We start from the raw sequence: 17,591 nt of genomic DNA, 5'->3' as shown, positions 1-17,591 counted from the left end.
CAACATCTCTAAAGTTAGAAATATCCTGTCTCAGAGTGACGCTGAAAAACTAGTTCATGCATTTATTACTTCCAGGCTGGACGACTGCAATTCATTATTATCAGGATGTCGAAAAAACTCACTGAAAAGCCTTCAGCTAATCCAAAATGCTGCAGCAAGTGTCTTGACAGGGACTAGAAAGAGAGAGCATATTTCCCCTGTTTTGGCTTCCCTTCATTGGCTTCCTGTTAAATCCAGATTTGAATTCAAAATCCTGCTCCTCACATACAAGGTCTTAAATAATTAGGCCCCATCTTATCTTAATAACGTTGTAGTGCCATATCACCCTATTAGAGCACTTTGCTCTCACTCTGCAGAACTACTTGTTGTTCCTAGAGTATTTAAAAGTAGAATGGGAGGGAGAGCCTTCAGTTTTCAGGCCCCTCTTCTGTGGAACCAGCTTCCAGTTTGGATTTGGGAGACAGGCACTATCTCTACTTTTGAGATTAGGTTAAAAACTTTCCTTTTTGCCAAAGCATATAGTTAGGGCTGGACCAGGTGACCCTGAATCCTCCCTTAGTTATGCGGCAATAGACGTAGGCTGCCGGGGATTCCCATGATGCATTGAGTTTTTCCTTTCCAGTCACCTTTCTCACTCACTATGTGTTAATAGACCTCTCTGCATTGAATCATATCTGTTATTAACCTGTCTCTCTTCCACAGCATGTCTTTTATCCTGTCTTCCTTCTCTCACCCCAACCAATCGCAGCAGATGGCCCCGCCCCTCCCGGAGCCTGGTTCTGTCAGAGGTTTCTTCCTGTTAAAAGGGAGTTTTTCCTTCCCACTGTCGCCAAAGTGCTCGCTAATAGGGGTCATATGATTGTTGGGTTTTTCTCTGTATCTATGAAGCGCCTTGAGGCAACTTTTGTTGTGATTTGGCGCTATATGAATAAAATTGAATTGAATTAAGTTTTTTGTTATATGCAGACGAAACACTGGTTCATATTTTGAGCTAGAGGACTTTTTTATGCTTGAATGAGTCAAAAGTCAGTGTTAAATGGCACACACACCCACACACACAGACAGGAAAGCCTGGGGAACTACTATTGCTCCAGACCACTTTACAAAATGCCAAGAAAGTCTGGGATGATAGTACTGTTGCATAGTACTGTATACTGTATACCAGCTTCACACACAATATGACATATTTTGACCCAAAAACCCTAGAAAAAAACGGAATACTCACATTTTCTATTTTAAATACGTAACGCGAGTACATGTATTCGGTTACTCCCCAACACTGTTTCTCAGCAGGGCTCAAGATTCGGCTCCCACATACAAGGAGACATTAATAATTGAGATATGAAATTACTTTGTGGGCCAGATATAATTGTATAAAACACCCCTGGTTTAGACCCTGTTTCTACCCAATAAGCCATTACACAGACCCACTGTATGCTTCACATATGTCTCAGTTTACCTACAGTGGCTTGCAAAAGTATTCGGCCCCCTTGAACTTTTCATCATTTTGTCACATTACAGCCACAAACATGAATCAATTTTATTGGAATTCCGTGTGAAAACCAACACAAAGTGGTGTACATGTGAGAAGTGGAACGAAAATCATACATGATTCCAAACATTTTTTATTAATAAGTAACTGCAAAGTGGAGTGTGCGTAATTATTCAGCCCCCTGAGTCAATACTTTATAGAACCACCTTTTGCTGCAATTACAGCTGCCAGAGTATGTCTCTACTAGCTTTGCACATCTAGAGAAATTCTTGCCCATTCTTCTTTGCAAAACAGCTCCAGCTCAGTCAGATTAGATGGACAGCGTTTGTGAACAGCAGTTTACAAATCAATTACGAAACGGGTGAGACAGCATTTCCTCTTCCTTCAAACTTCTTCCACTGTCTTCATCGCTGCGCTCTGGACACTTGTTGCTCACCCCATCGTGTGATTGTCTCACTTACGTGCTTTTGACTAGAACGCACAGGATTAATAAATTATTCACTGTATAAAAAGTAGAGGGCATAATGCATGTTCTCAAAATCTTTCTGAAGCGCCGCCCTCATTGCTAAAAGCTCTGATTTTCAGGAATGGAGTTGGCAATTAGATTCTGGAGCAGTTCTTGACCAGTGATGCCCAGCTTTCCTCACTGTCTTCCTTCTCTCACCCCAACCGGGTGCAGCAGATGAAACGAGGTGAGTAAAGACAAAATAGTCTGTGCATCATGGGAAGCCTCCAGCCCTCTTGGACAATTGCAGTGCAACTAAGGGAGGATTCAGGGTCAGCTAATCCAGCCCACACTGTAAAACTAATCTGAAAAACTGGGAGGTGGATCCACTGAAAACACTACACTGAAGTTGGTTTCAGTGGCTCACAGAACATCTGATGTGGTGTGCTCATTTAAACGCAGGATCCAGAGGGTCTTCCAAAGGGTTCATTATGACAATGGTGATTTAGTAGATTTAACAGATGTATGCTGATGGATTAATGGATGCATGTGTGGTGGCACGAAGGAGGATAACTAGTGAAGGTGAATAAGGGATGTTGACAACGCCACCTGGGGGGGGGGGGGGGGGGAGAGTTACACCCCAGGAAAGATTTCTATGGCCAATGTGGATTTTACACTAGCTACCAAAGCCCACAGGCTCGTTATTAACAGCAGAGGTGAGGCAGATCAGTTTTACAACTCAAAACTTATTAAGAATACTACTAAAAGCAGAGAACTGTAAAATCAGATAAGTTCTTAAGGTAGCAGGGCTGAGACGGCAAGACAGTTACTCAATAAGAGCTCGATATAATAACTAAACAAAATGGTGGCGCCCGGCCACTTGAGGAGGCAACCCAAGGGTGCCACCTAATTCCACTGCAAACCTCACTGTCACTCACACTGCAATCTACCTATTCCCGGTGTGTACACTCTCATGAATCCGGGGGGGTCGATTCCACCTCACGTGCCTAGTCCCACAACGAGCGGCCGCACCTCCACCAAAGCAACAAAACATATAAAACATGAAACAAATCAGTAAAAGAGATATAAATGTAAAAAATGGTAAATGGCCTGTATTTATATAGCGCTTTACTAGTCCCTAAGGACCCCAAAGCGCTTTACATATTCAGTCATCCACCCATTCACACACTGGTGATGGTAGGCTACATTGTAGCCACAGCCACCCTGGGGCGCACTGACAGAGCCGAGGCTGCCGGACACTGGCGCCACTGGGCCCTCTGACCACCACCAGTAGGCAACGGGTGAAGTGTCTTGCCCAAGGACACAACGACCGAGACTGTCCAAGCCGGGGCTCGAACTGGCAACCTTCCGATTACAAGGTGAACTCCCAACTCTTGAGCCACGATCGCCACAAATACACCCTAAATGTGACAAATACACCCACCCAATTTGGAGTAAAAGACCATAAAACCAGGAGTCAGTCAAGGCCAGTCCATAGACGTTTGTAAAATGACAAGGCTACAACAACACAGCAGCAGTGTTGCACAATCCACTGTCTAAGGGGCAATACTAAAATGAGCGGCTTTTCTGAAGAAATCAAACCACTCTGCGGTGCTTAACCGCCTAACGCTATTGGCCACCTTTGATGGGAAAAGAATGCCAAGTGCCTTCGTGTGGTAGAGAAGCGCTACTGTTTCTGACAAGGCCTCTAATTATCAGCTGGGAAGGTGTGGATGTTAGTGCTGCATTCACGGACATCATGTAAAAGCCTACCAAAATCGACTTCACTACATACGGATGGATAGTAGTGATATAATGGGACTGTTTTCGCCCCCCAATCACCCCCTCAGGCGTGCTCGTACTGTATTTGGCACTTTTGCTAGTTCACGAGAGAGCAGACCGTCACTGATAACCGGTGATTGGGGGGGGGGGGGGGGGGGGATCAATATCAGCCAGACAGTGGTAGAAAAAAGTAAGGTTCTCTACCCGCTGATTCAAATGTGTGATTTGTGATCAAAACCTTTTTAAAGTTGCGCATCTTGCGTTATATTCACAGGGCTCTGTTGGTGCCTGTCTGATTGCTCGAATAAAATATTTAATCTCATTTTGTTCATTGTTCAATAATCATATTTTTATAGAAAAAAAAATTTGAGCAAAAGACAAACTTTATGTACAGGGAATAAAGTTACATTGAAGCCAAGCACACCATTGTGTTTTTTGTGACATTACCAATAAGTTTGATGTGTCACATGGCCCTCTTCCTATTGAAAAAAACAAAAGTTGTATTCAAGATGGCCGACTTCTAAATGGCCACCATGGTCACCACCCATCTTGAGGAGTTTGCCCCCTCACATATACTAATGTGCCACAAACAGGACTTTATTATCACCAATCATTCCCATTTTATTATGGGGTATCCATATAAATGGCCCACCCTGTAGTTACGTTTTCAAAAAACTATGATATTGTAACTCAGTTATTAACTTAGTTACAATATTATAAAAGTAATTAAATAATAATAATGGATTGCATTTATATAGTGCTTTTCGGGGCCCTCAAAGCGCTGAACAATTCCACTATTCATTCACTCTCATATTCACACACTGGTGGAGGCAAGCTACAGTTGTAGCCACAGCTGCCCTGGGGCAGACTGACAGAAGCGAGGCTGCCATATCGCACCATCAGCCCCTCTGGCCATCACCAGTAGGCGGTAGGTGAAGTGTCTTGCCCAAGGACACAACGACCGAGACTGTCAGAGCCGGGGCTCGAACGGCAACCTTCCGGTTACAAGACGAACTACCAACTCTTTGAGCCACAAGGAAAAGTAACTATTGTGTTACTTTAGGAAAAAAAGTTTAACCATCTGAGGTCCAGGGTTGATTTGACCTCAGCATGTCTAATTGCCTTGTTTGGTATCATTCTTTTCAGCACAACCTCACATCTGAATTTACAGTTATGTTTTCATTAGTACAATTGATTAAAAAAAAAGAAAAAAAAAAAAAGAACAACAACATGAAATCAGATATATTTTTTTTACTGTAACAACAACAAAAAGCATGTTTCACAAATCATTTTCATAACATGAAATGCAAATAGAAATTGTAAATTTAATAAACCTATACATGAGTTTTGCAAATAAAAAAGGTACATGCAACTATTTACCTAAAAATGCAGGAAAGACTAAACTATTTACAGAACACTCTGATTCTGCATCAAATAAGATGCCACACAAATTATTTGTGCCACTCCAAAAAATTATTTCTCTCCACTGTAAGACAGAGGAGAACATCACAGGCCTGATACCTGCAGGCCTGACAGCCAGTGGTGTATCACTCCTCCTGTTTTCCACCTGGAGACAGCGTTTACACTGTAATCTGCCTTTGGTGGCTTTATGGCAGCAACTGTGACATTCGGCATCATTGTTCTGACACACAAAACAAAACCAACAGCTACACAACACACTAACTACATACTCCATACTAGAGCTGGGCAATAGAACGATAACGATATGTATCGCGATATAACTTTTACTCGATAGAGAAATTAAACTATCGCGATAGACCTCGCCGCTCTTGTCCTCTTAAAAAAAAAAAAAAAAAAAAAAGGTCAGCCAATCCAAATTAAGTAGCGCAGAGCCGAACCAATCACAGCCGCAGCGTCATGTCGCGTGACTTGTTACGTACAGCACAAGTGCCAAGCCGCACGTGTGTTTGTTTGGGAAGCAGCCAGCGGGTAATGGAGGAAATGAGTGTGCCAACTAGAAAAATCAACCGAGCGTGACCGAAGAGAAAACAGATAATGGTTCCAATGCCGGAGAGATTGTCGAACGGAAGAGCCATAGAAGTTCCGTAGTTTGAAGGTATTTCGGCTATTTCAAGTCTGACAAAAAACAGAGTAGTGTGCACTGTAAATTGTGCCGAAAGCAAGTCTGGAAAGACAATAAACTGGTGCATGCGTCACACTGTGCGCCACGTTATTGTTTCGGTGAAATGAATTTCTACAATACTGTTACTGTTAATTGTACTCTCTGCAGTGTTTAAATGCTTACATATACACACAGTTACTGTCCGTCCACACATACGACTCGGTTCTGCTTCTATGCCCCAGCTTTGTTTACTTTTTCCCACCGAGGCTTCTAGACTTCTGATTGGCCAACATTTCTGCACGGTTAGGAATCTAGCGCCACCTGCTGCTTTGGCATGTTCATAGCAGCGTTTTCCTTCATTTCTGCCTTTATGTATGGACAGGATTCTTTTTTAAAACGAAAACGGAAAATCTCCGTTTTCAAAAATACCCGTGTACTTGTGGACGTAGCCTCAGTCTCTGACTGGAAGCACTAATTCGTCATTCGGCTTTTGTCAGACTAAAGTAACTATTAAAACTGTTTGAAAAGCTAAGCTATACAACAAGGAGAGATTGAGAATTTCCTTTTAGTTCTCAGTTTATTTGATATTGACAAAAGTTAGTTTTGTCTGTTCTTCTGTAAAATAAAGTAAGATTTATTTTTAGAATTAATATTTTGTTTCTAAGTGGAATTGACAATTTAGTCTGTTTCGTTTGTTCTATTTTGAAACTTAAACGCTTTAGCGGCTGCCTTTTGTATAGTTTGCAATATTTGCCTTTATTTATCTGAAAAAGTCTCATGTTTCTTTGGTACATCTACCCTGTTGAACTTATTATGGGAAATAAATATTTAAATAAAAACAAGCTGCTGATTATTTCACATTTTACTTGTGAGCAACGGCACATTTAAATCTTGCAAATATAGTTATTTGGCTTATATTGTGATAGATATCGTTATCGCCTGAAATGAAAAAAACATATCGTGATATGAAAAAATCTCATATCGCCCAGCTCTACTCCATACTATAGTGTCACAAATCTCTCACAAATCTCTCACATCTCAAAACTCTCTCTCTCTCACCGCTGTCACTCCTAAAACTTTGGTCGTAAGCAGAGAGTGCTTACTAGCATAATAGAATAGTTTGTCAAAATTTGCCACCTACTTTTAAAATGAAACTAACCATAACCTCCTTCCTACCATGCTGTGTCTACCATTAGTTACCACGCTGACTTGTTCAACTTTGCGCTCTACACAGCTTGCTAAACTGTTAATCTTGTTAAAAGAGTACACCTCTATATGTGTATTTTTATGTGGCGAAACAAATGACTACCACGTCTGAATGCCTTCCCACATGTTTTACAATGATATGGTTTCTCACCTGTATGGATTTTCATGTGCTCTGTTAAATTACTTTTACGGCTGAACGTTTTCCCACATGTTTTACAATGATATGGTTTCTCACCTGTGTGCATTCTCATGTGCTTCTCTAGAGAACGATGTACAAACCTTTTCCCACATATTTTACAATGATATAGTTTCTCTCCTGTGTGGATTCTCATGTGCTTCACTACAGAATTCCTATGTACAAACTTTTTCCCACATGTTTTACAGGAAAACGGCTTCCCCCCTGTATGGATTCTATAATGCATATCCATTTCATAATTATATTTGTAGACTTCTCCACAAACATCACATTTTAAAGACTTTTTAGTTTTGTCAGACTTACACTGACTGTCTGGTGTAGGTTGGTATTCTACATTATTGTGACCTTTCTTCCCTGCTCCCTGATATTCTCTCACAGTTACATCAGAGCTGACACAGTTGAGATGGTCTCTTTTTGGTTCTGGTTCACTGTGGTCTTTTTCCTCAGCAGCAGTCAGCATAAAGGCATGAATCTCCTCCTTCAGTGCCAGCTGCTCTCCCTCCTGACTGCTACAGAGTTGCTCCTGTTCCTCTTTAATCTGTGGAGGTTCTGGTTCCCCCTGGTCCAGATTGGAGCTCATCTCCTGGTTCCACAGCTGCTGGTCAGCGACAACTTCCTCCTCCTTACAGACATGCTGCTGTGGGATGTCTGGAGGGGGAAAAGGAGACAATTAAAAGAAAAGTGAAGTGATAATAGAGAAAAAAAATCATACTGACCAAATAGACAACACAAAAAAATAATTAAATTATGCTTGATATCTATGGCTGTTGGCTAGCTTAGCGTTAGCATGCTGTCTGCACAGGTGCTTGCACAGAGCCATAGTTGTGTTAGCAGCCGTTTTGTCCTGGATGCAGTTTCTACTTTACCATCATGGTCTCCTCCTTTTGTGCAATGAAAATAAATGTAATGGCATATGGCAAACTAAAATCAGCTGATTGTAGCACATGTGCAAGAGCAGTGGGAACAATAACCAGATAGACTAACAGACAGACTAACTATATGTTTACAGCAATGTCTGTAAACATATATTCAGTCACCCACTGGCGCTGAAAGGCTCTGCTTTCAGAATCAACTTTTCTCTCGACCATTGTGAGCAGCCAGCTTTGCAATAACAGAAGTTTGACTTGATTGACGCGGGAAGGTTCCCAGTTAGCCTAGCATTCAGCAAGGAGGCTGCAGCGCTGCATTATGGGACCTGTAGTTTGTATGTTATTAGCGCCTCATATCGCCGGGCCATGCATAACAATAATAGTATATCTATATAAAATGATCTCGCGGGCCGGATATAAATGTACGCCGGGCCGGATGTGGCCCGCGGGCCTTGACTTTGACACGTGCTATAGGGGTTCCCACTTTTCTGGATTACTTACAGACACCTCTGTCTGCATAAAAACAGTGCTGGAACACACTGTGGTTACATACCCTCTGGAGCATCAGAGCAACAGTATTTTACTGCAGAAAGTAGTGTTGGCAAGAAAAAGGCAATTAACAATGGAAGATAGACAGAACATCATATAACTGAAAAATGTAGGTCTCTCCTACACTGCAAAAAAAGACCAGGTATCAGTGAGTACAGTTTCATTCAACATCAAAAGAAACAAACTCTGACTGCAAGAGGTCTGGCAGGCCCAAAGACACGACTGAATCAGAGGACAAGTTTCTGAGCGTTAACAGCTTGCGTGAATTACGGCTCACAGGGCAACAGATTCAAGCACAGCTTGAAATTTTCTGTTCATCATGCAGGATCTTTGTGGGCCGTTGATGAGAGGAAAGGATGGGTCACAGTGTGTGGCATCAACCCTCAAACATGGAGGAGGAAGTGTGATGGTCTGGGGCTGTTTGCTGGATCCAGGGTCGGTGACTTGTACAGATTGAGAGGCTTCCTGAACTAAAACAGCTACCACAGCATTCTGCAGCACCATGCGGTACCCTCTGGTATGCACCTAGTTGGTCAGCAAGATAATGAGCCAAAACACAAGCCCAGGGTGTGCCAGAACTACCTCAGAAAAAAAGAACAAGACGGTAAGCTTGAAAACACGGAGTGCTCAGCACAGTCGCCAGACTTAAACCCCACCGAGCTGGTTGGGGATGAACTGGACAGAAGAGTGAAAGCAAAGCAACTACAAGGTCCACATTTATGGGAACTTCAGCAACAGATATGGAAGAATATTTGATTTCTATTGGAGAAAGAATGTCACGGCTGTGTTCAGCTGCTATAGCTGCCAAAGGGGGCAACTTTGATGAGTCAAAATTTTAGAATACATTTTGGTCTATTAATTGATTCATGATTTCTTTTTTAACTCCAAGTGCTTATTTGTGCTCTGCTTTCATTTCAGAGTGCATTGAGACATTAAACTATGGATGTGCGATATGACCAAAATCTCATATCCCGATGTAAAACACCTCTTTTTTGCTTCTCATCTATAAACTCTCTCCATACTCTGTCACATGACTCTTGCGTAGGTGGTAGAAGAGGTTTGTCATGTTTGAGTCTGTGGTCTGGACCAGTTTGCACCATAATTTGCATAGTACAGTTTTCAGGTCCATGTCAGACTTTTCATAACTAAACCATGTCCCTGCTACAGAGGCAGCCCCTCATTTAGGAATAAGGTCCTGGATTTGTTTAGACTGATCCTTCTGTTTGAGCTACCATGTGGTGACTGTAAGCACCATTTAAAGTTACCTCAAATAAAAACATGAAGTAATTTGTTTCATGCATATTCTGAATTGTGATGTTTGAAAATAATGTATTTTGTCATAATTTCAGTTTATTTTGAATCTCAACAGGATCTTCACCTTTATTTTGAAAGGTTTATGTCAGGGGTGTCCAAACTTCTTTCACTGAGGGCCACAAACATAAAAATATAGGAGGGGCTGGGCCACTTACTAGAAATGAGGTATATAACCTTAACTTTACTGTATTAAAGTTAGAAAAATCACTTAAAAGTGGTCAAATGTGTGTTATATTGTTGAATATAATTAAAGACAAAACTGCCTTCATCACAGCTTTCCATAAATGGATCTTTATTGATTTATTCAGAAAAAGCTTTGGTACCTCATTCTCAGAACAGCAGCCTCAGATTTCTTCTTAGACAGAAGATTTACAGCACAGAGAAAAAACAATAAAGGGGAAAATGGGACGGGCACATTTCAAGTTTATTATTTAAGTTATTAGGCTTAGCAAAACATCTATTAACGTCCGTTTGAAATGATTATCAACATTAACAGACTGAACTGGACTTAATAACAGGAGTCCATATAATTTTAGTAAATTATTCTGGTGAGTATCAGCTGCGCTGGGTATGTAAATCGGGCCATCCTGCTGCTGATTGCCACTCGTGCCATAAATCCAGACAAATGTCACTTGATCAAGGAGCAGATCTGCATCAGATGGTGTGTACACACAGCGGTGTGTACTCTGTGTGTTAACAAGAAAAACGCATATAAGAAAGTGGTGCGCAAAAGCAGGGTAGTGACAGAATTGATGCGCATTATTGATATTTGAAGCATGTGTACCTGCACATTAACACACGGGTACTGTGGAATATATTTTTTACTCACCTAAAGTGCTCGTGCTCTCGTCCACTCCCCGCAAAAAAAATAGCAGCTGTGCGGTGTCTGTGGCATCGGTGCTCTCATCGAATGCGATGGAGTAAAAATCAAAAGCACAGCTTTATCAGACAGTTGCAGTTTAATGTTGGCTGACAAGTCTTCAATGCGTCGCATAACTGGATTTCTGGACATGCTGACGTTGTTGAATCCTGCACTTTTTCCGGGCACATTATTTCGGTGACTTTAACAAGGCCGTGTTTTACGAGGTCTCCAACTGAAAAAGGCTTGCCATGTCTTGCGATGAGTTGGGCGACCTCATAGCTGGCTTATTGTAGCCTCTTTCTGGACCTTTTGAGCCTGAAAAAAATACTGTTGCTGACCCCGCAGGAGAGCTACCTGTAGTGGCGGCACTCCGTCTCTATTTCACTCTTCTGTACCACCTTTAGGAGTCAGTCCAGCAATATGCATTTGAAACGCGAGCAAGTCCAGGTACTTTTCTTGCAAAAAATATGTTTATTGAAACTTTTAATTTACATGGCAAGACTCGGTCAAAAAACTGTGTTGCTTCCAGCTTATCCGACTCCCCAACTACGTAATTACAGTGTGCCGGAAGCCCAAAATACTAAAAAGCGCATTAGAATGTTGCACTTCTATATTCTATACATTTAACAAACAGTATTTTAAAATCAACTAGAATTATATTCTTAACATCAAACATATATATTTCTCCTCTAATCATTTTACCAGTACCAATAAAATTAACCTTTAATTGGCTCTTACACTACCCTTTGCTTTAATTTCTGCTCTCGCTCAGCACCAGTATAGGATGCATAGGCCTGATGTTTGGTTTCATAATGACGTCGTACATTATACTCTTTCATAATTGCCACAGTTTCAGTGCAGATCAAACAAACACACTTCCCCTTGAATTCTTTGAAGAAATATTCACTCTCCCACCGTGTCTGAAATTTTCTGCACTCACTTTCTACCTTTCACTTCTTTGGTACTGCCATGTTTAGTAACTTGGGGTAAATTTCTTCTGTGATTGTCCTTTTGGGTGGAGCAACTGCCTTGATCAACAGCAGCTCCCCCTGGTGTTAAAACTAAGAAGTGCAATACACTCAAGCAAAAGTTGAAGTGTGGGCCATATTCTATTCTATTTATAAAATTACACCACAAAACAAGCACTTGTATCAAGCCAGCCTCCAATTCAAGACTTGCAGAACGATATACGATAGAAACGATATAAATTTGGCCAACGATAGAGATATTGACTAAATTGCTCTACCGCGATAGCGGATGTTGATGATGTCATCAAGCTGCGCCTGTTTTGGTCGAAAGCATCACAGCGGCTACAACCATTATCGTCTGCAAATTATGCCTGGCGACAGTCATAGCAAAGAGATGAAGCACTTTTGAAATATGGGGAAAGCCAAAAGCTGCACTTCCGTAACATTGACTCATTAATGTCGAATTCTCTCGCAGCTGCTCTATTCCCATGTTGTTGCAGTATATTAATACAGTGGTTTTATTTATATATGTTTATATATAAATATACTGTATATGCTGGCCCCTAGAGACTAGGCACGTACAAACTCCAAAACACATTTCTAGCGTTAACTGAACTTCCAAACCAGAGCTACCTAGATCACTTAAATTACACAATTGAAAGCACATGTGTATTGTTTGTGTATTTATGCACAAGCACTTATATATATTCAAATAATTTAAAAAAAAAAGTTCATTTGCCTGTTACTACCATAAGATAAGATAAGATAACTCTTTATTGGCATTGCACAGTCATACATTGTACAGTAGTACAATGAAATTGGAAAAACTGTCCTACGTCGGCACTACATATAACACAACACAACACGATATGACACATCACAATGCAACAAACAACACAACACAGTATATTAACTTAGTATAAAAAGAAGAATAAGTGTATGTGTATTGCACACTGTTATTATTGCACATTAATTATTATTGCACCTTGTTATAAATATAAATATTATTGTTATTGTTTCAAACATTGTTACCTCCCCCCTAAAAAAGTCCAGGGAGGTATCCAGTCAGGTCAGCTATTTACATTGATCAGGGCTATTGCCCTGTTGTAAAAGCTGTCCTTGAGTCTATTTGTTTGAGACCTCAGCAGCCTGAACCTCCTGCCAGACGGCAGCAGCTTAAACACCCGGTGTCCTGGGTGTGTGCAGTCCCATAGGATGCTGCATGCCCTCTTGAGACAGCGAGTGCTGTACAGGTCCTTCAGGGAGGGAAGAGGATGTCCAATGATTTTTTGGGCCATATTGATGACCCTCTGGAGTGCCTTTCTGTGTGCTGTGGTGCAGCTGGAGAACCACACACCGATGCAATATGTCAGCACACTTTCAATGGAGCAGCGGTAGAAGACGGTCAGCAGCTCCTTCTTCAGGTCCATTTTTCTGAGGATTTTCAGAAAGTGGAGACGCTGTTGGGCCTTCTTTAAGACCGCAGAGGTGTTAGAGCTCCATTGGAGGTCTGTGTCTATGTGCACACCCAGAAACTTGAAGCTGGAGACCGTTTCCACGCACTCCCCGTTGATGCTAACAGGCTGCAGCTCGGACTTCCTCCTTCTGAAGTCAACTACCAGTTCTTTTGTTTTGGTGGTATTGAGGTCCAGGTTGTTGACTGCACACCAATCTGACAGCCTCTGAACTTCAGCTCTGTACGCCGTCTCATCTCCCCCTGAGATGAGCCCCACCACGGTGGTATCATCTGCAAATATGATGACTGTGTTGTCTGGGTGGGAACTAACACAGTCATGTGTGTACAGAGTGTACAGTAGGGGACTCAGTACACAGCCTTGTGGAGAGCCAGTGTTGAGGCTGAGGGCTGAGGAAAGATGAGGCCCCACTCTAACTCTCTGTACACGGTCTGAGAGGAAGTCTCTGATCCAGCGGCAGGTGGTGGACGGAAGTCCAATTTCCAGCAGTTTAACTATTAGTCTGTCCGGGAGTATCGTATTGAAAGCAGAGCTAAAGTCAACAAAGAGCAGCCTGGCGTAACGGCCCTGCACTTCCAGGTGAGAGATGGTGGTGTGGAGTGTTGTAGCGATGGCATCTTCAGTTGATCTGTTAGCTCTGTATGCAAACTGGAGCGGGTCGAGTGTGGGTGGCAAGCAGGACATGATGTGACGTCGGACCAGTTTCTCGAAGCACTTCATTATAACAGGTGTTAGAGCAACTGGTCGGTAAACGTTGAGGCTGCTAATGTTAGTATGCTTTGGCAGTGGGACAATTGTGGCTGACTTTAGGCACGGCGGGATGCAGGACTGGGACAGTGAAGTGTTGAAAATCTTAGTGAAGATGAGGAAAGAACAAGAAGGAGAGCTGAAAGACTCTTTTAGGACCTTTGCGGTTACCCCATCTGGTCCGGTGGCCTTCCTGGGGTTCACTGCCCTCAGTGTGCGCCTCACCTCATATTCCTGCACTATGAGGCTTGGGCTGCTGCTGCTGTCCAATGTTTTTGCTGCTGTTGCCTCTGGTCCCTTCACCTCAAAGCGTGCGAAGAAGTGGTTCAGCTACCACACACCAAATCGGGTCGTTGGTACTTCTTGGCTTGTGTAGCCACTAGGTAACAAAAGCTCAACACTGCGCCTAGCATCCTGGAGGACTTCTGTTGCATTTTGTATGCGCTTCGGAGCTTGTACGCGTCGTTCACTTCAAAGATCCAGCTCTAAGAGCCGTTTCGTTCGCCACCGACACATCACTAGTGGCACTGGTTGCTTGCTTAACACCTCCATATGGAGATGCTTTGCGGAATACAGATTTGAAGTTGGACTTCAGTGTCTCCGAGTGACTTCTTGCGATCCAAGAATGGGGTGAAGCCGTCCTTCTTCGACATATCTCACCACTAAGTATCTCGCTCGGTGGAGCCTACAGTGCAGTTTTTCTCTGTCGTTCACTGTAGTTCCCAATATAATTTTTTATTTATTTTTATCTGTCAAAAGTGGCATATAAATTAGGGGTGCAACAAACGATTATTTTGATATGGACTACTCACCGACTATTTCTGCGATTAGTCGACTAATCAGATCATGCATCCATTGGCCATACAACGTACAGCTTATTGCACCACCATGCATCTGCTCTTATATAACTATCATTAGCTTACAGCTTTAAATGTTTAAGGTATGTGCTAACTAACAATAAAGACAAGATGATAGTTTATTAAATTTTAATGAAATTTGCAGATTGTTTCGGTGAAGTTTATTAAACTCCTTGCTATCCAAACTATAACAGGATACCGTAGCCTATATTATACAGTATATTCTCGAGCATCTCATACTACTGATAATCAGTTGTCTGCTTGACCTTTATTCAGCTGTGTAAAAACTATAACTTTGATCTCAGCCAAACCGATTTACTCAGGAACAAATAAAATACTGAAAAAAGCCAAACAATAACATTTTGAAGTTATCTAAGTGACTTATAAATCATGTGTAACCTGAGTAGCGAAAGACGGCGGGGGGTTTGAAAACGTGTGAAAAGTGGAATATAAATACATTTTGCTTACTTACGTCTCCAAAAAGCCTTCACAATAATAAATGTCCCGCAGAGCTGTGATTAGGATCCTCCATCAGAGTGACACTCACCTGTCCTGTGCAGCTTTATTTCGGGTTTCCAGGTGATATCCATCAGTCTGCGCTGACGGTCGATCTCTTGCTCGTACCGGACGATCGTTTTTTCAAACTCCAAGAATATTTGCTCAGCAGCAGCAGTTAGTCGCTCGTTGATAAACTCTCTCAGATACTGAACTGAAGGCATTGTTAGTGCGGCAGCTCACACACTCAATACAGCAGTCTCTGTGATCAGACACACACGCGTGGGACGGTGTTGATGCCTTTGTTTGTTTACTTCCGCCTGTGTCACGTGGTGAGGTTCCGGTAGAGCGCGAGTGTTCTTCTTCTTCTGTATAGGGTTTATTGGCGGTTGGCAAAAAGCAAAATGGTGCATTACCGCCACCAACTGGTGTGGAGTGAGGCCCGAAATGACAAAAATAAAATAAAATAAAATAAAATAAAATAAAATAACCCTGATGAAATGGGTCTGCCTTAAAAACCGAAATACAGCCTGATAACTGTCACTTATAAAGCTCACGTGAAATAAATCAATCAAGTCAAACTTCACTTTCATATCGTCCAGCTTTTTGATCAGTTGTCTCCTTTTAATATTATACTTCTGTCAATGCAATAAAACATGTTCTGTTGTTTCCTGTTCCCTACTGCATTCACACTCCCATGTACAGTGTTTACCTATTAAAAATAATGTGCTATGATCCAGGTGATTGATATATGCATTTTTTTTTCTCTGCCCGTTCTGTTGGTTTTTGTCTTTTGCCCTTCTCCCCCGTCCCTCTTCTCAGCTGTTTCTCTTTCCCTCTTTCTTTCTCCCCTTCTTTCCCCCAGTCAAGTCTGTCCCGTATTCAGTAAGTGAAAATAAAATAAACAATAAAAGGTGAATCAAATGGACCATTACGGCAAGGCTGGGATGGTCAGTTTGGTAAAGTAAATCCGTTGGGCATCTTTCTTTGCCTTTAGACAACAATTCTGAGGGCAAAAGAGCCAAACGGGACAGGCCAAAGAAAAAAAAAAAAAAAAAATAATAATAATAATAATAATGTGCTATTTAAACCAGTGTGTACGAATCTCCGTCGAGATATAATCGTCTCCTCTCTCCTATTTCATCCTGTACTTCTCATTCCCCCCACTTTCCTTTGGATTTTGTACAACCACTGCCCTTTCCTCTCTTCCTCCCATTGCTTTTGGCACCTTTCCTTCATTTTGTATCGTATTCTACTCTTGAGCTCCGTCCTACTCACACTAATAACCATATCTACCATCGGTCTCCTTGTTGCGACTTTTGCTGTCCTATCTGCCATTTCATTTCTTTTAACTCCACGATGCGCTGGTACCCATAAGAATGTGACTACAAGCCCCATCATAATAAGTCTGAATAATGTCAGGTCTGCAGTCTGAGTGACTGTCTTGCAGGCTGGCCAGTGATGAGCTCGAGTCTGAACATATCACAGACCTTAGTGGTTTCGTTTCCTCAATCCACTGGATAGCTAACAATATGGAAACCATTTCACCTGTGTACACTGATAAATCGTCACTGATCCTTTTCCCACCTTGATATTAAATTCAGGAACTATAAATGCTATCCCACTTTGGTTGGCTGTATTCTTTGATGCATCTGTGTAGATTTTGACATAACTATAATACTGATTAAAATATTCTTGTGCTGTATGTGAATTTAAGATAAAACCCTTCTCCTTGTTCTTTTTTTTAACAATGTGAAATCTACCACTGCATCAGGGAGCATCCATGGTGGTATTGTAGGCAGTGGCACTGTTTGACTTGTGTTTATCTTGTCCAGAGTAAGGTCAGCTGCTTTCTGTCCCACTCTCCACCCAAAGCTCTTCAATTTCATTTTCTCTTTTTCCCAGCATGTATGGAAAACAGTTTTTGCCGGATGGTCTTGACCATGTCCTTGTAAACTTGCCCTTCTTATTTGTAATGGCATTTCCCTCATTTCTACCTGTAGTGCTGCTGCAGATGTTGTTTTGAATGCACCTGAGCAAAGTCTTAACGCTTGATATTGGATACTATTTAACTTATGAAGACTTGTTCTGGCAGCAGAATTAAATACTATACACCCATAATCCAATACAGAAAGGGCAATCTGGGGAAAAGGAGGATGGAATTTGTCGGCTGCGGTTGTCGGAGCCTGTCATTAGAATGAAAGTTATTGGCCATGTTTGCATAGCCCTTTTTAAAATGATGCTTTCATGA

General features: G+C 41.8%; 1 protein-coding gene across 1 annotated transcript; it reads right to left on the bottom strand.

The window, feature by feature from the left end:
• Positions 1–4,980: 4,980 nt before the first annotated feature.
• On the bottom strand, positions 4,981–15,645 carry LOC101476121 (uncharacterized). The gene is made up of 2 exons (XM_004571777.3): positions 15,393–15,645; positions 4,981–7,852 (listed from the first exon to the last, which is right to left on the bottom strand). Exons 1-2 carry the CDS (start codon positions 15,562–15,564, stop codon positions 7,074–7,076), a joined length of 951 nt encoding a protein of 316 aa, XP_004571834.2. The 5' UTR covers positions 15,565–15,645; the 3' UTR covers positions 4,981–7,073.
• Between the last annotated feature and the right edge of the window lie 1,946 nt (positions 15,646–17,591).

Source organism: Maylandia zebra, linkage group LG6 (genome assembly GCF_041146795.1).
Source record: "Maylandia zebra isolate NMK-2024a linkage group LG6, Mzebra_GT3a, whole genome shotgun sequence".
NCBI classification, from domain to species: Eukaryota; Metazoa; Chordata; class Actinopteri; order Cichliformes; family Cichlidae; genus Maylandia; species Maylandia zebra.
The sequence above is the reverse complement of the archived record's forward strand: the minus strand, read 5'-3'. Positions and strand labels throughout refer to the sequence as shown.

Bases quoted from the DNA above. Each gene is read 5' to 3' on its own strand.
- LOC101476121 (XM_004571777.3), bottom strand. From the start codon at position 15,564: ATGCCTTCAGTTCAGTATCTGAGAGAGTTTATCAACGAGCGACTAACT. The intron at 7,853-15,392 runs GTGAGTGTCACT...TTCCCCCTCCAG, and splicing joins AATAAAGCTGCACAGGACAG to ACATCCCACAGCAGCATGTC.